At 30.2% G+C, this 26753-nt stretch overlaps 2 protein-coding genes and 1 long non-coding RNA gene across 6 annotated transcripts in view; all 3 read left to right on the forward strand.

Annotated features, from left to right (window-relative positions):
* Positions 1–26753, forward strand: part of LOC132737308 (protein draper-like) — an 84793-nt gene that overhangs the window by 25295 nt on the left and 32745 nt on the right. For 2 of the 4 annotated variants that reach the window (XM_060724575.1, XM_060724582.1), the window contains 2 exons: positions 4068–4116; positions 4482–5133. In XM_060724575.1, the coding sequence (XP_060580558.1) occupies positions 4068–4116; positions 4482–4551 (119 nt within the window). In that variant the 3' untranslated portion in view covers positions 4552–5133. The other 2 variants (XM_060724589.1, XM_060724596.1) reach the window with 2 other exon arrangements.
* On the forward strand, positions 12134–18345 carry LOC132737351 (variant-specific surface protein VSP4A1-like). Its single transcript, XM_060724624.1, has 3 exons — positions 12134–12812; positions 17162–17210; positions 17774–18345. Exons 1-3 carry the CDS (start codon positions 12795–12797, stop codon positions 18226–18228), a joined length of 522 nt encoding a protein of 173 aa, XP_060580607.1. The 5' UTR covers positions 12134–12794; the 3' UTR covers positions 18229–18345.
* Positions 19190–21208, forward strand: LOC132737360 (uncharacterized). Its single transcript, XR_009626726.1, has 3 exons — positions 19190–19782; positions 20843–20882; positions 21047–21208. It is a non-coding gene; the product is annotated as an uncharacterized LOC132737360 (long non-coding RNA).

Here is a 26753-nt window from a genome sequence, read left to right on the forward strand (position 1 = left end):
ACCCGTTCATTTTGTTTATTTATTCTGTTTAAAACCCACACATATTTACACCATTTGAGCATAGTTCATGTGTGATGTACACTTTTCAACTATTCTTCTGCTCAACATAATTTCTACCATAAATTTGACTATACAGTGAATAATTAACAATAATGGCGATGGACGATTTGATAGTATTTAATGAGATAAATCTCATATCACCCATAGTGTTGTTAACAACGCTTTGCCAAACTTTTTGTGGTCTATGTATCAATTTATGTTAATGTATTGTGTGTCTTGTTCATTTAAGCATATTTAATTACAGCACTAAAATTATAAAAATGGTCACCTCAATGATGATGGTATTTCGCAGTTTAAAGATATGGGTAGATTTTTTATTCATTATTATAGCGTAAAATGCACTGAAAAACTTGTTCGGATAACTTTGAACCCCTTAAAAAACTTGCTCAGTCGTATTTTAAGAACCATAAGAAAGAGAATATGTAGGAATATCATGTTTTGACTACACTATATTTATCTATACAAACGACACTTTATTTTCCTTGCAACAGGAAACACTTTAAGGGCTTACTTAAACAATAATCACATTTATTATTTTGATTGTTATTTAATTTCCAGTGTCAAAGTGTTTTCTAAGTATTTCTTTGTTATCTTTTTAACATGTTGCGGCTTGTATATAGAAATTGAAATTAATACTTTAAAGTAGATAGACTTAGGAAAATATTGCATCGCGTGCTTACATTGTTTAATATAACGGACACTTTAAATAAGAGTGACTAAGAGACTATTGTTTTTGTATTGGATATGCATGTGCGTTAGATGCTTGAAGTTGTGGAAATCCCGTCTTGCTTTATATAAAATTTATAAAGGACATAAATACAAAAACATAAAATAACAAAAAACAAAAAGATAAACCGAAGAATCTTTATTTTTAATTGCTGTTTCGTTCGTTTATTTTGGTTAAATGTCTAAAACACTTTTTCAAACAAAAGACGCTATATGAAAATAAGATTGTAACCATGACTTAAAACCAATTTTTAAAATAAGGAAAAAATATCTGCAGTGATAGTCATAATGTTGGAGTCAAATTGAACAGGCAATGTATCAAAAAGCATTGTTTTAGTTTAACTTAACAATTAAAGGACCTAATTCTATTAAATATATTTCAAGACTTAACCTGATAGAACCTCCAGTGATTAGTTTTTGCAACCAGTATACAGTCAGTCCAATGAATAGTAAGGGAGATAATGGTTCTTCAATCCAACCGATACATCGTTAAATTCAGACAACTGCATAGTACTAGATATCTTAACACATGATTGAACTTTATAATAAATACATCGTATCATGTTTGTCATTTTACAACTAATGCCAGTTTTACCCATAACTTAATCGTGTCAAAATGCATCTTTGTTAACCGAGTCAATAGCTCTCTGATAGTCATCAAATACACACAAAAGTTTAGGCTTATTGTATAAGATCTCTGGATAATTAAATGTAATAAAGAATGCATCAGTAACTTTTGTAAAACGACCTTCCTTGAATCCATATTGAGGATCGCTTTAAACATTGTTAGTTTCACAACAACTATTCATACGGTTCCTTAACTATAAGGAGAAAGTTTTACCAATTAAATTTTCTAATTTTATACCGCTGTAATTCGAGAGGACAACTTGATCGCCTTTTTATAGATAGGTATAATAACTCTTTTTGACAAGGAATTTTGGTGTATACAGTTCATTTACATTGTAGATATGAAGAAATTAAAACTCTTCAGTCAATTATAAAATTTGCTACATTTTTTCATATTTACAGCTTTTATAACGGTTTAACATAGATATAGTTTTACTATCTTCATCCACAGAAAAACATTTATTAAGATCATCAACATACACACATCACTATCACTAGAAGTCGTAAAATTATTTATATTAAAATGACCATGAGTCTCATTTGAAACATTTTCAAAATGCTTACTTAACATCCTCTAGAATTATTAATCATTATTTCCTAATCTTTCGGGGAGCGGTTTTGTTGTTATACAACTTCCTTTAAAACAAAAATTTGCTTAACGCTTTGTTTTCACAAATGATTGTCTTCCAAAAAAACAACTTATTTTCAGTAGTCCTATTTTCATAGAACTTACGCTTTTAGCATGCAATTCAGACTTAAAATTTCATTCAGATAGACATGCATGTACATTTATTTATATCACATTCACCTGAACAAGTTCCTTGAACCAAACCGTACTGAGGAATTGGTTTAAGTTTCTTGCTCAAGGAAAAACGGCTCGAGGTTTGAACACACGCGGCTAGCGAGTCCGATGTGTTAGCCACTCAGCTATGCCGCCTCATATAAAATAGTGAACAGAATCCATTAGGAAAGCCGAACACGGCAACCTTGAAATTGTTGCAGGTCCTGCCTGACCGAGCCCGCCCATAAACGGATGTGACAAGTTCGAGCCACTGTCCGCGCCTCCCAGCTTGAAGGTGCATTTACCCTCTTCTAAACAGCCGTATATAATACACGCATCATTTTTACTTTATAAAGACACAATAATTATAATTCTTAATTGGTAACGAAAAGATCATGGACACGAGTAATCTAAGTTGATCAAATACATATCAGTAATGTTGGGTATATGTATATAATCTAACAAATCACCAGTGCGTGAATTCAGGTCACCTGACAGCATATATGAAAATAAGCATCTAAACGTTTTATCTTTTAAAGCATACAAGAACCTTTCAATCAATATTAAGAAGCTCTATAAAATCTTTTAAATAAAACGTATAATATACTGCAACACCACGACTATTTCGTTTAAATATAAAATAAATTAAGACATCATTGATATTACGATTTTTTTTTTAAATACTATCTGACATATAACTACGCGTTAGTGCGTTATGATTTATTTACTTCCGTTTTAAAGCTGTATAACCTTGCTACAATAACAAATAAAAACTAAAGTATTGCCTGTTTTTTAATGAATGAATAAATATAAAGGAAATAATGAGGAACATAAATTTGGTAAGTAATAACTGCTATGTAATAGTTATTCAATAAAAGCATTCAAATGATTTTATTTGTTTACATTTTCTTAAATTAGCCTTAGATTTGTTATGAATTATTACTTTATTGTTCTGATATTACAATACACACATTACGTAGGGTATATGTACATAGTGAAATCATTAAAGTATTTGTATTAAAAGCGCAATGGACGGAGCTGAGATATTTTGAAAGAAAACTTTTCAATGGTCAAAATTGGCGCCAAACGATAGACGGGTTTTTTCCTGCTATAAATATATATTATAGTTAAATCGTATCCTTTATATTTAGCTTAACAATTAACATGCCAATTAGTTTTAATATCAGATGAATTAATTTCTGACCGGGAGATCCTTCTTTTACTCAAATGATTATTGGACCTCTTTTAAAACACTTGGTATATTTATAACAATCTTCACAGATAGCCCTCAACAGAAATTATGATAACAGTCTTACATAGAAACATAAAATGAGTTTTTTAAATTTTTTTGCTGTTTCATGCCCATGGGGTAAAAATGGCCACGCCCGTTGTGTCATTTATTTTAAAATGATTTGTGAAAAGATGCAAATCAGATCAAAATAAAGTTTTCTTTGCTGTAATTACAATTCTAAGAGCTGGAATTTTGACATAAAGAATTGTCTTGTAGAACACTACAAAAACTATATTATTTCTATAAATATGATAATCGTTGTGTAGAAATATAATTCTGCAAAGAAACTGTAATTTTTGATGAAATATTTTACTCGTTATGTAGCAATATTATTATTTTCCTCTTGAAATATTATACTTGTTCTGTCGAAATATTTTATACTTGTCCTGTATTGATATTATACTTGTACCTTGGAAATATATAATACTTTTCCCTTGGAAGTATTGTACATGTGTACTTGTTCTGTAAATATACGTATATAGAGAGCGCCGTAATAAGTGTTATATAAGTACTTCCCATATTATATAAGACATAACATAACACAACACAACAAAAAATAATTAAATACCTATTGTTTTACAGATTATATGTACAATATGTATGTTTCAACTTGCTCACCACACGACAGGAGGTAAATGTTTTCCTTGAAAAATTTAAACTTTATGTTTTAGTATACATTTAATATACATGTATATAAAGATATATATAAAAAATTACCGACATTTTTAGGGTATTATTTATGCATGTAATGAACAATACTAGACACATCATGAAGTCATCTTAGTAATAGAGCATAAACCGTTCAGCAATTGAAATTAAAATGATAATTTCATAGCTTTTCATTTAATATTTCTATATCATAATATTTTTGGAAGTATTAAGGAAATATGATTTTATTTATAACAGAGGTTGACGAACAATGTGAAGTAGATTGTGCATGCTGTTTAGATAGAAAATGTGGACCAGGGCAATGGTTTCCCAACCAATGTACTCTAGGCTGCATAGATGGTCACCGAGCTGCTCGCTGCTACATACGATGTACACACAACTGTACAAAATGCCCTGATTATGAAGATACGTGTACTGAGTGCTATGATGGCTATTACCCAGGTTATGCTAGAGACTGCACATCAAAATGTTTACCCGGATGTAAAACATGCACGTCAGGAACCACGTGCACATCATGCAAGGAGGGATATTATAACGCTGATGGTCAAAATGATTGTAGTACTCGTATTTGTCCTAAAAATTGTGTTTGTGATAATGGTCAGTGTGCATCATGTAAGGACGGATATTACGATACCAGTAATTTATGCAATAGATTATGTCCAGGCAAGTGTGTCACGTGTTCTTCGAATACTGTTGGTGAATCGTGTAAGGAGGGTTATTAAATAGGTTACCAGTACGACAACGTTAACATTAATCTCCCTTTTTTTAAACGACTGTACATACAAATGCCGGGATAACTGTGTACAATGTTCATCCTATGAAAGTTGCTCGGCTTGTAAAAGTGGTCATTATGGACCAAAATGTGGGACAAGTTGCTCGATTTGTTGTAAGTCAAACACTTGCGACACACTAACTGGAAACTGTGCATGTTTCCCTAATTTTGCTGGGGTAATATGTGATAAATGCAAAATCGGAAAATATGGAAATATGTGTGATCAACAATGTCCTGCAGGGTGTAAAGGTGGCGTTTGTAAAAAAGAATCCGGAGATTGCATAGACGGATGTACTGTAGACACGATCGTTGGTGATAAATGTGACATATGTTCAACAAGCTCGTATGGACAGTACTGCAACGTATCTTGTTCTGTTGGATGTAAAAACAAGCAATGCGAAAGAAGTAATGGTGAATGTTCATATGGATGTCTTGATAACTTTGACGGACGGCAGTGCAATCAATACATGCCTGGCAAGTGCATTCTTACTTTTTTCAGTGATTCCGAGGAATCACTCCTTTTTCAAAATCTTATAGCTATCTATTATGTTAATGACATATTACGTCGCTTAGTAAAATTGTAATGTAATGACGCTGCCGCTGCTTATGATTTTTCCGGCCTTTTTAGTTTGACTTCCTGGAATATTTACAGGGAAGAACTGAATATAAGAAGAGCTTTCATTGGTCATTTTAAAATTACAAAATTGAAATTTTGGAATATCATTGGACATTTTAAAAGATAATGTAAAGGATAGTTCTTATCATTATGAAATAAAATGTAAAACGTACTTCTAAAATAAGAAGAGCTTTCATTGGTTATTTTAAAATTACAAAATTTAAATCTGGGAATCTCATTGGACATTTTAAAAGATAATGTAAAGGATAGTTCTTATAATTATGAAATGAAATGTAAAGAGTACTTCTAAAATAAAATGTACCGGATACTTCTTAAACTTCCTGGTTAAATTGCTCAGATATTCAAGTTCTGTTTAACAATACCTCTTGCATTCAGATCTCATTACATTTTCTAGTAAAAACTTAATGCGTTTATTTTACACAAGATTTGAGTTTTAATTTTGTCCAAAATAACGAGAATAATACCAGAACATATCAGGTACCCTTAGTTTATGATGTCCAAGGAATGTCTAATATATTATATGATTATTGTTGTGTTCGATTGATAAAATGTTAATATGTGCTATATATTTTTGCATATAAATCAAGTATTTATAAAAATAATTGCCTTACCGACTGCGTAGATGTTGGAGTTAGAAATTGAGTTCAATTGCCGAGACACGACAGTTTTGTTTAGAAACACATACAAAACTAAAGTGTTCCGTTTTTCAAGATTAATAAACCTACAAGAAATTGTTACGTCGTTTAATGCAAACTATGCTTACATTTCTATATGGCTTTATAAACTAAAAACTAATATATGCAAGTTGAACAGTTTTACTTCGACCATGTCTACCGAGTATCTATTTTATAGATACTTCTTGATAAGAAAAATTCAAGTTATTTCGAAAACAACTTAAACGCTTTTATTTATAGAATATAACTAAACAATGTATGAAAATATATAATAAATGTAGCAGAGATACACCAAGAATAAACCTTTAAATAAGTCTTTTTTATTGTACCGATGTAGCACGCTTTTATTTCTACGCTCTGATCATTGTAATATTTATCGATGTTTTTACGAAAATATTTACTGAAATTTAAGAATTCTTTACCGATGTTAATTTACGAAATAAATTTTAGACTCATGTTCCACAGAGCAGTCAGTAAATACAGCTGTTGTAATACTTGGGACAGGTTTTGCTGTGTCGGTAGTTGTAAACATCATATTTGTGGTTACGTTGATTCTCTGGAAATGTCGGAAAAGGTAACAAATATTTATATATTCAACTTAATTAAAGTCAAAGATAAAAATAAAAAAGCATGCAAGTTAAAAAAGCTGTTATACCAAAGACGTCCATCAGTGCATCATGAAATATGTCAAAAATTAAAAATAAAAGTTATCGCCTTCTTTTAATACAAACAAAAGTAATTAAATGTGCATTGACTCGACAACAAATAAACACAGTATAAACTTTATTTTGAGCTTATTTCGCTACATGCATTGCAAAACATTTCCCTAATTTTTATACCTTAGAAGAAGTTTGCATGTCTGATAATGGATACCCCTGTATTTCATCAAAATTAGAACTTTGGAAATAATTACGTCTGCTTATGGCTATTTGTATTATTATATTATTTTCATGTTATAATAAATATATGTGTCATGAATGGATGATTAATAAAATCCGATGATAACATTACTATATAAGAGAATAATATTTTATCAACTCACATACTCGTATGTCTTGTACTTTTTTATGACTAGCATGCTTGGTATGTAAATATAGTAGGCCAGCCATTTTGTTTCATTGTGATATATATCAAGCAAAAGATGTATCGGATCAGTCGTATTTATTCGCCCAAAGAAATCGACTTTTTAAGTACATTTAGTTTCAAGAAACCATGTCATCAGAAGCAAACATAATTATCATAATATTTTAGATTTACATCCGAGCAATAAAAATAACTGTTATCAGAAATATTGTCTTAGCAATAAAAATATAATATAACAGCTATTGTATTTTTGTCAACTCTCAGCTCATTAATTTCATGATATGGCACACCAGAAATACATTTGAGATAAATAAGTAACAGGTAAACATAATACATCTTAATTGTCATGCTCTTAATGTATAAGTAAGATGTCAATAAAATGTTGTTATTTCAATTCTAATTAATTTTCTTCCTTTCTTGTGCTAATATGTATGAATTATATTTATCTATTTATTCATTAATTTATTTATTAAAATGGTCTTTATGAAATGAATCCAACCTGTTATTTCATTTGCATTAAAGAGTCAATGGCAGTAGAAACACAAAGGGACCTCTGAATGTCAACTCTGGTAAATATATATCTATTGTGTTACTGATATTTTTTATTCATGAATGTCATTTTCTTCATTTAGTTTTACACGGACCAGTTCTGAATTAAATGAATCCCTGCTAAGATAATATTTTGTTCAACAACCGAGTTTTAACTTGCATAGGTTCAAAGTATTCTTTACAAATGGTTAGTTATTTTGATATTTTCAAATTATTTATGAAGTTGTTGAATACAGACACTAAGTAATATGTACTCTGTCATTACTGCTTTTTTACCTACGCAGAATGCTCATGGGCGAAATGCTGCTTTCGTTTCTGTGGAAATATCGTATTTTATTTAAAGCCGCCCGGCTCGTGAAAATATGTGGCATTTTATCATGTTTCGTGAAAATATATTCCATATTTCACTCAAACCGAAAAATATCCTTCTAGTAAAAATGTCTGCAGATAAATAGTTACAGAATTATAATTTTTTAAGACATCGAACTTGAATGTGGAAATTCAGCAAACGTTGGCAATGTTAGCAATCATAGAATTGTTCAAGGTATTTTTTTCATTTTTCATTTTTTCTCTCATGATAGAAATTCATGTATCTTTTCCATGACTGATTGTTATGTAATCAATTTTAACTTTCAAATATCTGCTATCTAACGGATGTATTATTTTAAAGTTAAAATGATTTTTTTTTTAAAGTTTTTAAATCATACAGGAAAGACAAATTACAGCCACTGTAAATTTAGTGTTGTTTAAAAGTTGGTAGCGGAACCTGTATATTACCATCATAACTTTTGTCTGTTATGTTGTTATTAACCCTGTTAAGTTGCATTGGTGCATTACAAGAATAACATTATATCGAAATGTTTATTTTTCAGCAACAAACAACGACATTGTGTTAAACTCACACGACTATGAGGATCTTGGAAGAGTTCAAGGTATGTGTGCAATAATTGTTTGTAACATCGTAACGTAAATACCTAAGTTGTTTAGTATAAGTATATAGAATTATCAAATGTAAACTTAACATAGATATTTTTCATTTCATTTTAATTGGTTACATAAAAATGATTTTCGACATATTTTCATTGTTTTCCGTTTTTGTCTTTTACAGTATCCGAGCATGAATATGGACTAATTCGACCAGACACTGGGTTTCATTGATGAAATATAGCAGTTAGCATAAGCAAAGACACATGCACAACAACAACAAACATTATTAGCTGCATTAAAAGTGTCACACCAATAGAGTAACAATTGGAATTATAAAAAATGGACTATATTATATAAAACATGAAATCAATGTGAATGGTGTATTCTGTTCCATTCTTTATTGTATAGTGCTGAATATATGTCTGGTATTTTGATGTGTTTAAAACGGACTTCAGCTTTCATTTCGTGTTGGACAAACAATTCTGTGTTGTTTGAAACTAAGTATTTCAGTCATATTACCCAGGAAAAGTGCATCATATTACTGTTAAGACTTCTTCAAAACAGGACCCGAGAGCTATTTATAGCGCCTATTGAAGTTCTTTTCTAGAAATAGAGGATTTCCGTTTAAATACTTATTAAGATATATAGAGCGGACCGTTAGATTAGAGGTTTCGGGATGTTTCCTTAATGTTAATAACCACAAAATTCATTTTACGCCTTAATTCTTTTGATTTGACAATTATCTGAAACGATTTATCTACAAATAACGCATTTTTATATAACGATTTGAGACCAACCTATTATTACAGACGACCAAAAATGCAAAACTGTGTTGATTTAATTATTACAGAATGTAAACGTTCCTTACGAAATAGAAAAAAGCATTTACATTAAGAACAAACGAACTTTACACAAGCAATTATACTTAGACTATCTTTCAATATATAATGATGTGAATTTTGTTGAGCATGACTTATATATGCTTTACTTGTTTATCATGTAGCTTTGTTAATGTAAATATGTACAATTATAGTAAATCCATATGTCAGTCAACTTGCTACTTTCGTTTTTCAGGAACTTGTATATTACTACTTATATATGAAATGAAATCCATTGGTCACCAACTCGTCACTTTCGATTTCGAGGAAGTTGTGACTGGATGTGGACTCATGTTTCTTACTACCACTTATTTTTTCCTGTACTACATGTATGTTGTATATGAACGTACAAATATATTGAAATCAATGTTAAAACTGAATGTTAAAGTGTTTCTGTTTATTACGTTCTATAAAATGTTCTTTAATTTTCGCATATTAATGTAATCAAAAATTGTTTGCATAATTATGGTTATTAAATGTTAAATTGCTATAGCCTTATATAGTATCATTAGTTTGTATATGTCGGCCACATGGGTCTATGACCTTCTGGTGTTTTGAAAATAAAATATTGAGTTTTCTTTCATTAAAATATGTCATGTATGAACTGTTAATGTATATTTCATCTAAGTTCATCTAAAGTAAAATAAATAAAAGAGTATTAATGTCAAACAATACCCATACCATTGACTCGTATAATTGCAGAATATCTAAAGTAAAATCTTTTTATGCTTTCTAGTAAGTTTAGCTTAATATCAATGTATTTATTATAAAACCAGTTTTCCTTATTGTTTGCATTACACAGTTTAATGTATGTGTGATTTTGTTTTATAAAAATGAATGTGTTAAATTTTATTACTTCCCTATCCTTGCAAATACATTTAAAGTGTGTTTCATAATTGTGATAAGAGTCCAAATGGAGAGATAGTTGGGAGTTGCCAAGTGTTTGCTAAAGTGGTCATGAATATTTAAGTGATCTTCTTAATATTTTCCATTGAGTCATATTTCTAAGTATTGTACATAAAAACAATCATTTTAGCAATGTATCATAATCAAACACAAGAGACTATTTATTTATTATCTATTATTATGTGAAATAAGGACAAAAATGTATTACCTGAATCATAACAAAATAAAAGAGAAACTATGTCAGAAAAAAACATACACACATAAGGTCCCACGTGCCACGTCTCATAGCACTGGTGATATTTTGAATTAACAAAGATCCGCTGATGTGGTCATATTGCGATTTGTAACAGAAAAATGCGAATGAACTGAATTAAAGTAAAGCATTTGTTTTAAACGTTTCAATCTCTGGAGAATCTGATAAAAAATAATTCCAAACAATAATCAGTCTAAGGACGATAAACACTGGTATACTTATCGTATTCAGGGGACAAACCTAAATCATATTGTTATTTCCCAAGGCGAGATGATTACAAATTATGCATTTGTTTGACTATTTTATACAAAAGTAATTCTAGCAACATATTATTAACATAACAAGAAGATGCAAATACGTACAATACGATTAAAATCAGCTGCTTATTTAGCGCTACGCATTAGGATCAATCTGACTGATTTAAACAGAATGAAGGTGAAACTGATACGATGGCAATGAGATCTACATGCAAGAAATATCATCCTCCTAAAAGATACTTTTACGAGAGGCTAACGCCAAGGTAACAGTATTTTCCACGGGGTGGTATTTTTCCTGTTACTAACAGACAATCTATGAGTTTAGTATTACTTTTTTCGAGACATGACATAGTAAACTGCTATTCAGGAAACAATTATCGTCAATTAATTCAGCTTTCTTAATGGATTGAAAAACAGAAAAAACAAGTTTTCGCAGTGTGAAATATAACAAATTATATTTTACGATTTTTTTAAACATATTTATTCGCATCGATGTTAATTTTGATTAATGAAAGTATAGTCGTTTAGTGAAGCGAAGTATACGCATAAGAATTTGTGTAGTTCCAATGAGTTTTGGTGTTAAATAGATTCATTAAATTTAATTTGATATGCGAAACTGCATGCCGCAAGCAAGCATTCTCAACCTTCATCAGACATTTCCAATCTCCGACCTCTCCAATATTGAAATACTATTAGAAGCACCGACACAGCAAAACGTTATTGACGCAGCTTTTCTAGTAGACGAATATCTAAACTGTTCCTAGCTTTCGTTATTTATTGCAAGCATTTATATTTATCACATTAACCGCGGTGCAGGAGTGTAATAAAGCCATTGAACGAGTTGAATAAAATCATATTATGCGAGCCTCTGGCGAGCATAATATTGTTTTATTTAACGAGTTCAATAAATTTAGTATTGAATCTTCACGAATATAATATTCTATTTATCACATAATTATATAAAATATGAACAGTTTAATAAACTGTTAAAATGAGTAATGTTTCAATGACGCGTTTATAGTGTAACGCTAACATTAGCGCCAAGTGTAATATGGTTTTTATTAATTGGTTTATACTTCACAACAGTAGGTGTCAAGTGCCGTGTGGCAGCTGTAAAAACTTGTCCCGTACTTCACTTCAATGTTGTTGTATTTTTCTGGTCCTTCGGGATCATTGATGCCAGCACTATTAAGTGTTGAGACTTGAGTACCGCTCAAGCCGGTGCTAAGGGGCGTTAGGGATGTTGCACTTATCAATTATCCCTTATGTACAGACTCAATGAAACCGAGTCTGCAATTCTTATTTGATTTTGTTGTGATTAATGCTTCCGAGGGATCACTTTGTTTCCAGATTTTTATTACACTCCTGTGCCGCGGTTTATATGATAATAAATTAAATAATAAACCGTTTAATCATCAATTATAAGGATATAGGTTCATGTTTATTGAATAGAGGATTTATTTGATTATTGATCAAGATTCGTAACACTGGAATCGCTTCGTTCGTCTCAAAGTCACATTCCTAAGACATCACTGATATATCGATAACATGTTTTTTAAAGCAATCTGTCATATCAATACGCGCTATTGTGTTTTGCTTTATTTACTTCCGTATCAAAGGTTTATAACCTTGCTACTGTACAATAACAAATGTAGAAATAAAGTATTGCTCGTGTTTGATGATTGAGAATATATAAAGGAAACAATGAGGAACATAGATTTGGTAAGTAAGATATAATTTGTAATAGTTATTAGAAAATATATTTGTCTTAAAATCACAATGGTAAGAGCTTATAAGATAGTTTGAAAGATAACTTATCAAAGATCAAATTAAAGCACTGGGGTCGAAATTTGCACTGAGCGTCAGTCGGAACTTTTCCTAATATCAAGTTTAAACGTAAACCATATCCTTAATATTCAGATTAAAGATACTTTCCCACACATTGCATTTTTTTAAAAATAAAATGTTATCAATAGATAAAAAAGAATTACCACAGGTTAGTGCATTTTTATATAATAACAAGATAATAAATACAGGTATTGTTTAGCACACAAACATATTAGTGACGTATTTACATTTGTACCCTCCTGAAATTGTAAATATTTGAAATGTTTTATATTGTAAATATTGACTAAAATATAAACGCACCCGTTAACTGGTTGCAAGTAGATCAGATAGTTGCGGTTAGTACATTTGCATTTTTATCCTCTAATCGATTGCTGTAGAAAATATATCACAGAAATTTTATCTTTAAAAGAGACATAAAAAGAAGAAATTATCATGGTAATCCGGTTGAAATCATTATAGTAAATTCTACCAGCATCAAGCTGTCCTACTCGCTAGATGTTCACGGTCAGTTTTTAGCTAAAAACCGGAAAAGAAACTCAACAACCGGTAACCGAGAAAATGCCGATTTTTCTATATTCTAAACATTACCTTAATTCCTAATAACAAGTTATGGCATTATATTTGTACGATTCTCCGACTGCATGCTATCTGATCGTTTACGTACTGTCCTAACTTGTAAATGATATATTTGTTGATTACAACAAAGTACGAACAAATTGTCATAGCTTGTCATGAAGAAACATAGTTGATGTTCAATATCTAAAACTTTTATTTCTACGTTCGGTTAATATAAGTCGCCTGTTAAACGTCTGTCATGTTTCTATTCATATTTAGAATAATTGTTAACAAATATGCTGATGCTTTTAGATCTGTTCTATGTGGGAAAGAAGCTGTAGAAATATTAAACTTGACGCGTAGACATATTCTTGTTGCGTAGAAAAATTATACTTGTCCCGCCTTGTCCTGTAGAAATATTATACTTGTCCTGTAGTAATATTACGCTTGTCCAGTAGAAATACTTGTGGCGTATAATTATTATACTTCGTCGCCCTAATTCCATAATGATGTAAGTCGTATTTTTACCATTTTGAGAAAATCGACTTCAAAGTTTTAACAGGCTATATCGTCACACTTACTCAACCAATTTTAATATAAAATACATCATAGTGTGCAGAATTATTTTAACTTTTACACTTTCAATTACGAAGAAGTTCCTGTAGATAGTTTTTTTAAAAATCAAAATAAAAAAAATGAAAAATCACTGAAAAATATATTTTATTGACAAAAATACAAGAACCAGAATGCTGTAATAAGTTACAGCAATGTGACCCTAAAATATCATTACATTTAGGAGTTACAACAGTGTGAAATAATGACTATTTTACTGTTTTATACTGAAATTATATTAAATTTAGACGTAACTAGAAATTTAATGCTTTAACGAATAGTCTGGATCCACATTTATTTAGGCACCACAGAGCATGTAATGCGATCAGGATCAAAACAGTAAATTCAGTCATAGAAATCCAGACAAAGCGGTGAAGTGTGAATAGCCACGAAACAGGCATTTTAAGGTTGAAATTGAACTCGGGCTTCATTATCTTATGACCATTTACATGAAATAGTGAGCCTTGCAAATGAACAAAAAAATAAAATATTACTGCTTTGTAAATGTATCACATTGAGTAAAACAAAACGAAATCAACATTTAGAAACATCGTCATTGTATTGATATTTACCACATTAAATAGCAAAACTTTTATCATATGATATGCTATTTTCACATTAACACTGTACACTTTAAAATATTTGGAATTCAGATTTACTTTTGGTTTCGTTTATTATATCATTAATTCATTCCAAATTCAATTTTGAATACCTGTTACTTGCATACAAACAGCATGTTGAACACAATTTGACTTACAAAACACACAAAAATGTTTAAGAGATGTAACTGCTTAAACTTTGAAAAACAACATCAACAATGAGTTCCTTTCTCTGTAACATGAAAAAGAATAAACCTATGTATTTTATTTTTCTAAGAACAGTATTACTTAATGTTTTGTTTAAAAAAAAAATGAAAAATATGAAACACAACTCAAAGCTCACAAATTTTCAAAGATGCTACAGATCTGGATATGGTGTTTCAATGAACTACTGTACTTCAATTACTTGTATTTATATATTAAGTGGCATACAACTTCTTTACATACAATAACAATTAAGTATACGTTTGCTTTAAATGTTTTTAACTGAACTGTTTACATCAATAACTCATTCGTATATTAAAAGCAATGCTCAATATCTAAGAGTTTCAGTCAAATATTAATTCTATTTTACTTCAACAAACGTTTAATGAAACAAATATGACAATTTAAAAATTCCTTAATGTTTTTACATGGTCTTAAGACTTTGTAACATTTTTTCACAAAATCATTTTTTTCTACGTTTCAATCGAATGACAATTTTTAACTAAGCATATTTTTGTTTCTTTTTAAAAAATATTTTGGTAATGGATAATTTTCAGTTCAAAGGTTCAAATCACTTGATAATTACAGGTAGTATTACCTTACGAGTTGGAAGTAGATGTACAAAAATTATTATTAACTTAGAAACTTAGATTAATTTTGCTTTGCATGTTCAAATTACATAAGAAATTTTAGCATAAGATTGAAAATGATTATGTTGACAAAAAGGTATAGACTGACAACCTGTTGATTTATGCTAAATAGCTGAGTAGGTCAACAGGGTGGCATTCTGTTTAATAAGTATTTGTTGTGCAAATGACGTCTCTTATTCAACGCTAAATGGTGCATCTGAGACAACTCGATCTCAGCTTTTAAACTTTTGTTATAGGGATATTGTCAACTTTTACCCACCATATAGTCTTTGACGTTTGGACGTACTGTTTTAAGAACACAAACGAGTGATGTAGGACTGAACACTTCTGCCATTTTAAAAGTGTTTTGTCTTTCTTTCTATATGACAGTGGGTATTGTTAACCACTCTGGATTGCATAATGCCTTGGACAGCAAAACTTTTGATATTTTTGTGATCGTTATATGAAAGTGCAGAATTTTGAAAATTATGAAAATTATGAAATTATGAATTATGCAATAAACATGATTAACCTAATTTAACATCAGTTATGAGTGGTAAAGTTATATGTGTAAATTTTATTCGAATCACTTAGCACCAGTACGGTAATTTGTCTTATATAGTTAAAGAAAAACATTGTACATAATGTAACAATGGCAGTAGTATGTTTCTATTTGATGAGTTTTGTTTGTAAGTTAAAAGTATAAAACAATCTTATGCAAAACCTGATTGTCCGTATTTAATGGTAACATTGATCAATCAATCAAATAATCAATCACATATCAAGTTATTAACAGCTGATACTTGTGAGTATCAATTTATCCGATTTCCATGCTATCCGAATTTCATAACACAGCATGGTGCTTTGAATTTAGTTCAAGGGTTAAGAGTAGTTATTATTTTTTTTAAGGTTTGAAACAGTTCAATAAAATATTAATATATAGATAATTAGATAACATCTAAAGCAAAACACTTACATGTTATCAAGAAATATAAAACGTAAAATGTCATTCCTGATACCTTGAAAAATCTGCCATTTTGTCAAAACAGCATCACGTGACTAGAATCTTAACAAACTATTGGTTCAGAAGTTACGATATTATGGACTGTATTTTTATCACAATTTTTGGACTTACAGCACTCTGACCCATTCAATATATTGTTACAGGCAAGAACCAGAGTGATGTTGTTCTTACCATTAGATAGAGAAAAAAATTACGAACATTTTGATACCAAACACTCATTTTTTTCAAAATTGGAGTTACGACACTCTGGAATTAGGGCGACGACTTGTCCTGTCTTGTCATGTAGAAATACTTAACTTGTCCTGTAGAAATATCATACTTGTCCTGTAGTAATATCATACTTGATTATACTTGTCCTGTAGAAATATTATACCTGTCCTGTAGAAATATTATACTTGTCGCGTAGAAATACTAGTCACTTGGAACTACATTAAAATTGTTGTTTTAAATTATAATACAAGTGTACTTGTTCTATAGAAATTCGAAGCGCTATAATGAGTGTTATATGTACTACCTTAATCTTATAGCAGACATGACAATATAATACGACACCTTTGCTATATTTTTATAAAAGTAAATTATAATGAATTTTCTTTACAGATTGCAAGTACGCTTTGTATGTTTCAACTTGTAAACAACACTACAGGAGGTAAGTGTTTCGCTTGAAATAATTTAAACTTGAGGTTTTGGTGGTGGTTGTGTTGGTAGTTTTCACTCCGGATCATGACAGTAAGCTGCATTGAATTCACCAGAACGATGTTCAGCCACCGCATCATTATTTTACATGCTGTAAAGCAGTTAACCAGTACTAGTTGCCTTCACTTTTGCAAGGAACTGATACATTCTGTACATGCCAGAGCAGAGGTACATTAGAAATGATTTCATGATCGATCACAAAGAAAGTGACCTGCACCGCCCGGCAATCGGACCCGTATTGACCGATTCACAGTTCAACGCTCTTTCTTTTAAGCTAACCGGACGTTTTAGTATTCATACATTTTGTATATAAACAAAACAAAATTAGATCTTTTAGGTAATTTAATATGCATATATTTATCTCCAGAAACATGATCTTATGAAGTAAAAATTAACTGTGAGGCAATTAAAAAAAATAAAAAAAAATAAATAAAAAAATCAATAATTCCATAGATTTTCATTTTAATATATTTTTGTTTTGGAAGTACGAAGAAAGTATGATTTTATTAATTACAGGGATTGATGAACAATGTTTAGTAGATTGTGCATGCTGTATAGATAGAGTATGTGGACCAGGGCATTATTTTTCAAACGAATGTTACATAGGCTGTATAGAAGGTCATAGAGGTGCACGCTGCTCTCAACTATGTTCACATAACTGTACAAAATGCACTAGTCGTGCAGATTCATGTACTGCGTGTTATGATGGCTATTATCCCGGCTCTGCTAGAGACTGCACATCAAAGTGTTTACCCGGATGTAAAACATGCACGTCAGAAACCACGTGTACATCATGCAAGGAGGGTTATTATAACGCTGCTGGTCAAAGTTATTGTAACTGTGCTGAACATTGTTATTGTGAAAATAATCAGTGTATTTCATGTAAGGAGGGATACTACGATACCAGTAATTTATGTAATAGTATATGTCCAGGTAACTGTGTCATGTGTTCGCCAAATACTAATTGTTAATCGTGTAAGGATGGTCATTATTATAAAGGTTACCAATACGACAACATTAATCTCCCTTTGTTGAACGACTGCACATACAAATGTCGAGATAACTGTGTACGATGTGCGTCCTATGACCGATGCTCCTTTTGTAAAACTGGATTTTATGGACCAAACTGAGAAAAGTTGTTCGACTGGTAGTATGTCAAACCTTTGCGATAAACTAACTAGAAACTGTGCATGTCTCCCAAATTTTGCTGGTGTAAGATGTGACAAATGTCAATCTGGAAAATATGGAAACATGTGTGATAAACAATGTCCTGCAAGATGTAAAGGAAGCGTGTGTGAGAAAGATTCCGGAGATTGCACGGACGGGTGTACTAAAGACATGATCATTGGTGATAAATGTGACGATTGTTTAACAGGCTGGTATGGACTATACTGTAGCATGTCTTGTTCTGTTGACTGTAAAAATCAGCGATGCGAGAAAAGTAATGGTGAATGCTCATATGGATGTCTTGATAATTTTGTAGGAGGACAGTGCAATCAATGCATGTGTGGCAAGTGTAATCTTATTGTTTTCAGTGCGTTTGAGGGCTCACCCCTTTTTCAGAATTATATAGCTATGTATTACGTTAATGTCATATAACGTTGCCTCTGTAAAATTGCACTAATGATGGTTTAGTAGGATGGCCATGCTGCTGATTTTTAATGATGAGAATAATTATAGTTATTGTGGCAACAAGTAAAACGTGTTAATTTGTAGAATATAAGTAAGCAATGTTTGAAAACATTACATACCATAATAAATCTATACCATATACATATATACCATATACAAACTTTTAATTATGTCTTTTATTCTATTGTTATTCCTCAGAGAAGTCAGCTGTAATATTACTTTGAACAATTCTTGCTGTATCAGTACTTGTTAACACTATATTTGCGGTTACGTTGATTCCCAGGAAATATCGGAAAAATATATCCATCAGTAAAATATATGAAAAACTGAAAAACATGTGTGGTTCATAGTAACTGATAATAACATTACTGTATTGGAGAAGACGGGTATGTATAATATACCCACATATGTCTCGTAATTAACATCAATCTAATAACTAACTTCTGTGACTATTAACAACTTAAGAAATAAATGAACATGAAACACTCATTTTCTAACATCTTTTCTTCTTAATAACAAAGACACAATGGCTTTTCCCACCAAGAAATCACATCTTAAGATCAACCATCCGTGAACCAATCATGTGATTCCTTAGGACACTGATAACAGATCAATGTAAACATAAGATAAAATCAGTTAAAACCTACAGTAAGTTCCCTTGAAAAGGATCAGACAAGACGGACGGATTTGTCTCCCTTTTCAAAATTATGAAATTCAACAATAAGCAAGAGTTTTGTCCCTTACACCTTATCTTGAAAATAAGACCGAGTTACATGTTTTCATTAACTTAACCAGTATAATGATCTTTATGGAATGAGTCCAAAATGTTTTTCATTTGCATTGAAGAGCCAATGGTAGAAGCAAAACAACGGGACCTGCTTATGAAAACTCTGGTAAATATATATTTCATTTCTTTCTGAAATGTTTTTTTCATCATGCATTTTATATTATTTTTACTATCTTATTGAATTCTGTCAGTTCTTAAGCAAATGAATCCCGAACAAGATCATATCATGTTCTATCACCTGGTGTTAAAATTTATTGGCTATTGTTTTAAAATAAGATATTCTTAACTAAGGGTTAATCATTAAGATAACATCAAATTGTTAATGAAGTTATTGAATACAGATAATATGTGTAATCTCGTTTTTATTTTTGTTGGGATTTTTTTGCCCTATACAGAGTGCGCATGAGCGAAATGATACTTACTTTCTGTAAATATATATGGTATTTTAAAAAAGGTTATAGAAAAAAAAGTGAAAGAATTATTCAAATCGTTTCAGGCATCGAACTTGAATTTGAAAATGCTGGCAATGTCAGCAATTGTAGAATTGTTCAAGGCATTTACTTTTTTCTAGACTTCTAATTGACTTCTTCATATCTTCATTTGCATTTATATATATGATTAACAACAATTTCTTTCACAAAACAAAACGTTAAATAACATACCTTGAATTTTTTTTAAGGGTTGATTTCTTTAGAATAATACGGGGCATTAAATCTTATTTCATTTGAAAATATTAAGGAAAATAAAATTCATGTCGTTGTATTATCATTTTATTTGTTTGTTTATAGTTTTGTTGTTGTTTATTTTGCATAACTGATTGTTATGTCATCAATTAAGACTTTTAAATGTCTTTTCTGTAGCAGTTGCATTGCATTAAAGTTAAAATGTTTTTGTTTTTTGTTTTGTTGTTGTTGTTTTTGTGGATTTTTTTTTGTTTTTTTTCGAGGGGGTGCAGGTCTATAAATCATACACGCGAGATATAACTTCATGCAATGCAAGTTTTGTTGTTGTTGTTGTTGTTGTTGTTGTTGTATAGATAATAAGTAGCATGTATTAAAGCGGGACCGATTTTTTCCATTTTAATACCCGTTTTGTAGTTATTAACTCTGAAATTTTGCTTTGAGGTATTATAATGATAACATTATATAGAAAAGTTTATTTTTCAGCATCAAACAGCGACACTAGAAGATCTAAGAACAGTTTAAGGTATTTGTGAATTAATTTTCCGTAATGTTCATCGTAATGTAAATAGCTAAGTTATTTAGTGTCAGAATATACTGTTTATATAGATTTTTACTCTACATTTCAACTGGTTTCATAAAATGATTTTTGAAATATTTTCATTGCCTTTTTGTTTATTGTGTTTACAGTATCTGAGCATGAATATTGTCAAATTTGTCCAGCCAATGTGATGTAATTATGGTAATCAGCATTAGCGAGCTCAACAACAACAATTTTAAATACTTGCATTAAAAGTGTCACGTCAATAGAGTAACAATTTGAATAAAAAACAAAAGACTACATTGTAACAAAGAGAAACTAAGTGTGAATGCTGTATGCAGTTTCATCTTTTAGTGGTTTCACTTTTAAGTGTTAAGTATTGAATCTGTGTATGATATTTTGATGTGTTTAACACTTGTATAAAACACAATAAAATATTTAACTGTATGTTGATATTTCGATGTCCGCATCATTGAAGTTTTAACACTTACATATAACGGATATGCATACTTATATTTATAGAATGATATCTTATTGGTTTTGTTAAATCAAGTACTTACATATTTCAGGTTACGCACATTTTCTTTAAAGAGACTCAACTGAAGTTAATAAGGCTAAAAATATAAAATTTTATTTTTTCAAATAGTTCAACGTGTGCGCTAAAAACAGAAATATAAATAAAATATAACTAAGAAATATACAAGAAATACATTGAAAATCGTATGTTTGTGCTATTCTCAGTCCGATTTGAGTGAAAAGAGTTTAAACTCTTTTCACTTTTGAGTCATTTTTCACTATTATAATAATTATTCTGGAAAAACGGAGCAAGCTAATGATCTGAAATTTTGCACATAAGTTATTGGTATAGATCTTCATCAAATGGAGTAATAATTTCAAAAAAAAAATTCCAGTCCTGTCATTTCAAAAAAACTTAGTGGAGTCCCTTTAATGTCGACATTTTATGATAAAAGCGGTTTTTATGTAAGTTATCATAGTTATACTTACTTCATGTATTCCTTTTTAAATTTATAAATATTATTCCTTTTGACATTCTTCTTATAAAACGATGCTTGTCATTTTTTGTAATAACATCAAAATATTTATCCAGTTGAAGTGTTAATGTTTTTTTTTAAGTTCAACAAGAAGAGACAAATAAATGACTAAATATTTTTCGCAATTAAAGGTTTCAAACACTAAGGACACATAACAGAATATAAAATATGAGATGGAAAGAGTTAAGAACTTACAACAAGTCAAAATTGAAAAGTGCAGAGTCTTTTCAAGCTTAGTTTGATCAAGCGTGGTCAAAAACTGAATTGGTGCATCAATGCCCACTGTCATCATCAAATTAAAGCAGAGCAGATGAATTAATGTTACATTTGTAATATCTAAATATATGTTAACACGACTGTTATCATTTAATCTTCAATGTCATTATAACATTGATTTTTATGTATGATTTCTCAGTTCTTATGTCATAAGCTTGATGCCTTAAATTAATTTTTTAGGTAGACTAAGTCATGATGTTCAATTTTGTTAGTATTTTCATAGCAATGGTTTCCCGGTTTTATTACATAAATTCATTTTTATTTATAGGTATATATTCTAACATTCTGATGTTATTTCATCTGTTATAGTTCCATGTTGAAGCAAGCTGCTTTACTTTGCTTTATCCATTCCGTGATAAATGCTTTTTAGCAGGTCATATGCATCAAACAAATATAGTCTTCTGCTATAAATTTATAAGCTGTAATAACCTTGTACAATAGTCACACAGGCGGGATAGATAATTTGTTCACAACTTGTGTTTACATTCTATTGCAATATCTCATTGTTCTATGCAGTTGTCCACTAAAGTTTTTGTTTTATGACTATTTTAGTATCCTTCGCCTATTCCATAATCAGTCATGGACAAAAGTATCAAAATATATTATCTGAGAAGAGCGTTGAACACATCTTATATATTCTATACTAACTAACGTGTCGCATTTGCTCTAATTCGATATATTTTAACTATAATTTACCAGAGTTCTCAAATTTTTAAATGTTTGTTTGTACAGAGAAAGAAACATTAAACTGAACTTGCCCGATATTTCGTTCAATAATATTTACCCCACCGTCAACTTGCTTACCGAGTGAACTCCACATGCAATGAGTTTTTTTATTTGTTTCACTTAACGTCATTCCCTCTTTTCAATTACGCCCTAAAATTATCTCACTCTAAAGTATACTATGATAGAAAAAATATCAACATTTATTTAATATCTTTGGCTGAGCCTTTCCAGGGGATCACGACGATGTTGCTTCATATGACAAAAGTTAAGGGTAGTTTGAATAAGCGAATGTAAATATGTTAAAGAATTTAAACTAACCTCGAAAAAAAAATGTGCATGAAGCTTAGGTTTACGTAGAATTGTCTACATATACAGTTTAAACTATTACCTCTGATATATAAATTATGTTTTATTTTCATATGGTGTCTTTCCAGCTTTCTTTTTTGAGGAATACCTCAGGTGCTCCTCTGTGCAGTATTTCAGACACAAGCGTGCTTTTGATTACCGAAGTTCCGTTAGCTAGCGGGTTGGCTTCTTAATAATAAACAATCCAAAATTATTGGCAGGTTTCGAACTTTAAGCGGTGAGCGGACAAGTGTATCAATGTCAAACAATACCGACAACATCTTGTGATACCATGCGTACGACTCGGTATGTTTACCGAATATCCGAGTAAATGGCTTTTATGATTAATAGTAAGTTAAGCATAGAAACAATGTACTTCTTAAACATATCCATGTTTTTTTTACATCACTCATTGTAATGCATGTATGATTTTGTTTTATAAAAATAAATGTGTTTAAATTACGTGACTTTAATAACCTTACAAATGCATTTAAAACATGTTTCATAATTATGGTAAGTGTCGCGATGAAGTGACTGTTTGGGAGTTACCAAGATTTTGCTAGAGCGGTCATGAATATTTTATTATTAATACGCGACTTGTTTAATATTTTCCATTGACTCAGAGTCATACATATATTTAAAAGTATTGAACAAAAAATATTTTAGCAATTTTTCATAATGAGATAAAAAGAATTAAAATAATTCTTACTTTATTCATTTATTTAGAAAAAGTGTATTGATTTATCATACATATAAGGTATATATATTGATAAAAAATAAATGTTTAATTATACAATGAAAATACCAAATTGAATACAAAATTATAAACGAAATACAACCACGCAAGGTTAAGCCACGCAAGGTTGATAAGTTTTGTGCATCATTTAATTATTTACTATTGTATGCCAGCGTGAAATAGAGAAAAGAGATATAAGAATCATGGAAGGAAGCTCTATGTGACACGTCTGTGCCATACAATAATACCAAAGACATGCACACACAACAGCTCTTACAATTACGTAGTTTAAAACAGGACTATCAAAAACGAGGAAAATATATATTATATAAACTATTTGATACTTTTGAAATTTATAAACATTGTGCAAATACTTTCAAATTTGTATACAAAACTTATAATATTACGTTATGGATTTTAAGCTTAGTATGCTGCAGTTCGCTTGATAATATCTTGATGTATATTTTTTAGATTTATTAAAAATTAAGTTGTTCTGCCAATTCCATAATCAATTATTAAAACTATTACTTCGTTGTACCTTTTTTGATAACAATACAAGTATTTCTTTCATTCGCTCTAAACTGTGACGTATGATCAAATGATCAACACAAACAAATACTATTAGAAATTTATTATGTAATTTTATTTTCAAAATAAGAACAGAATTCTATATCTATGTCAACAACTCTTTTCACTGTAATAAGCATATTTCAAGAAGTACTTTTACTGATTTGTTATTACTTCAAAGAGATTTGAAAATTGAAAATAAACGGTATGGGTTCGTTATATACAGTAATAATAACATAGGCATTTTAAACAAAAGTCTCATCTCATCTTTACATTGGATTCTGTCTTCTATGACATATTTTATAAAGCTTTATCTGTAAAAAAACAAGAATGGTGTTCAATGAACTATTATAAAGGAATCAAGTAGTACGTATCCCTTATACATATCTACAACCATATATATCTGTTATTAGTTTAGTTTAGTTAGGTTCATACGAATTAATTTTGGTTCGATTGTGTTGGTAACTCTAAATGTATTTATTATCGGAATAATATCATTTTCTTTCAGAAGCTCCAATGACACTTATACTGAAATGCATTGCAACAATATTGCCAAATATGTACCATATTTAGGGAAACATTGTTATAAATAACCATTGACATCTAACCGCATGCCAGTGAGGGTTGAAATCCCGACAGGGACTTTGGATTCGTTTATGTAAGGAAGATATTTAACTACTCTACGATAGGTCGGTGTTGATGTGACGTAAAACGGAACCAAAAAAAAAGAAATATTTTTAATACTTTACGAATAAAATATTTGGACTAAATGGGTAGACAATCATAAAATGATATTAATTGTGCTGTTAATATACTGAATGTTGAATTAATGGTATTGGTAATTATGTTACAAATCGGTTGAAACACATACTATTCAAAGTTAAGATGTGTAAATAAAAATGGTTATTATGTACCAAAAGCAAAAACCTCGGTAAAACATAGTACTGATAAATTAATAACTGAGGAGGATTTAATTATTAGTGGAAGGCGAATCGCCCGAGAAACCATAGACACAAGTTAAATATTTGAAAATCGCAGACTCGGGTTTTATTAGATACAAGTTTGTTTCACGTGAAAGGTCACTATGAAGCTGTGGAAGAGTTTTCAATTCGAAAAGAATCATAAATAGACAGAATAGTTTGTTATCAGCTATTTCTACCAGTTTCCGGATAAGTCTAGTTAGGAATAAGTTTAAGAAGCAGTGCTCAAACTTGTGGTACAAGGTTCATGTAATAGTGTTTGGTGATATTGTAGCTATAGTATTTATTGTTACTATTTCTTTGAAATACGGCAAAGTAAACTGTTGTTCAGAAAAAATAATCATTTTATACAGTTTAAAGGATTTAAAACACACCATATAGTGTTAAATGTAACATAAACGATATTTTGGGATTTGTCTCTTTACAGATTTGTTCACCCCAATCTTAACTCATTGTGTTGGTAAAGCGGAGCATGCGCATGACAAAGTTTGAAGAGTAGTTCTAATGATTTTAGGCTTAACTATATGAGATTCATTAACTTCAATTTGATACGCAAAAGTGTATGCCGCCATGATGTGCGTTATGATGTATTTACTTCGTATCAAACGTTTATAAGCTTACTACAAAACTAAATATAGAACTAATGTTTTGTTTCTGTTTGATGAATGGAAATAAATAAAGGAAACAATGAGGAACATGAATTTAGTAAGTGAAATATGATTTGTTATAGTTATTCAATGATTTTATTTTGTTTACAATTTCTCACTTAAGCCTTAGATTTGTTATGAATTATAACTTCATTATTTCGATATTACAGTACAGACTGTACGTAGTGTTTGGGTTTATGTAGATAGTAAAATCATAATAATATTTGTATTTAAATCGCACTGGCGGCAGCTTAGTTATTTTGAAGGATATCTTTTTAATAATCAAAATTGAGCACATGGGACGACATCGATGCCGGGCAAAAGTTGTGGCTTTTCCTAATATAAATGTAATTAAATCATAAAAAATATCCTTCATATCCAGTTTAATATATCAATGAGTTTTGATATCAGTTGAATTGATTTGTAACTAGAAGACCTATCCTTAGCTCAACCGGACATTGCCATGGTTACACCTCCTCTTAAAAGACTTAGTAGATTTATAGCAAACCTCACAGATAGCCCTCTCA

This window comes from Ruditapes philippinarum, unplaced genomic scaffold (genome assembly GCF_026571515.1).
Source record: "Ruditapes philippinarum isolate M1 unplaced genomic scaffold, ASM2657151v2 ctg1662_1_1_1_1, whole genome shotgun sequence".
Taxonomy (NCBI): domain Eukaryota; kingdom Metazoa; phylum Mollusca; class Bivalvia; order Venerida; family Veneridae; genus Ruditapes; species Ruditapes philippinarum.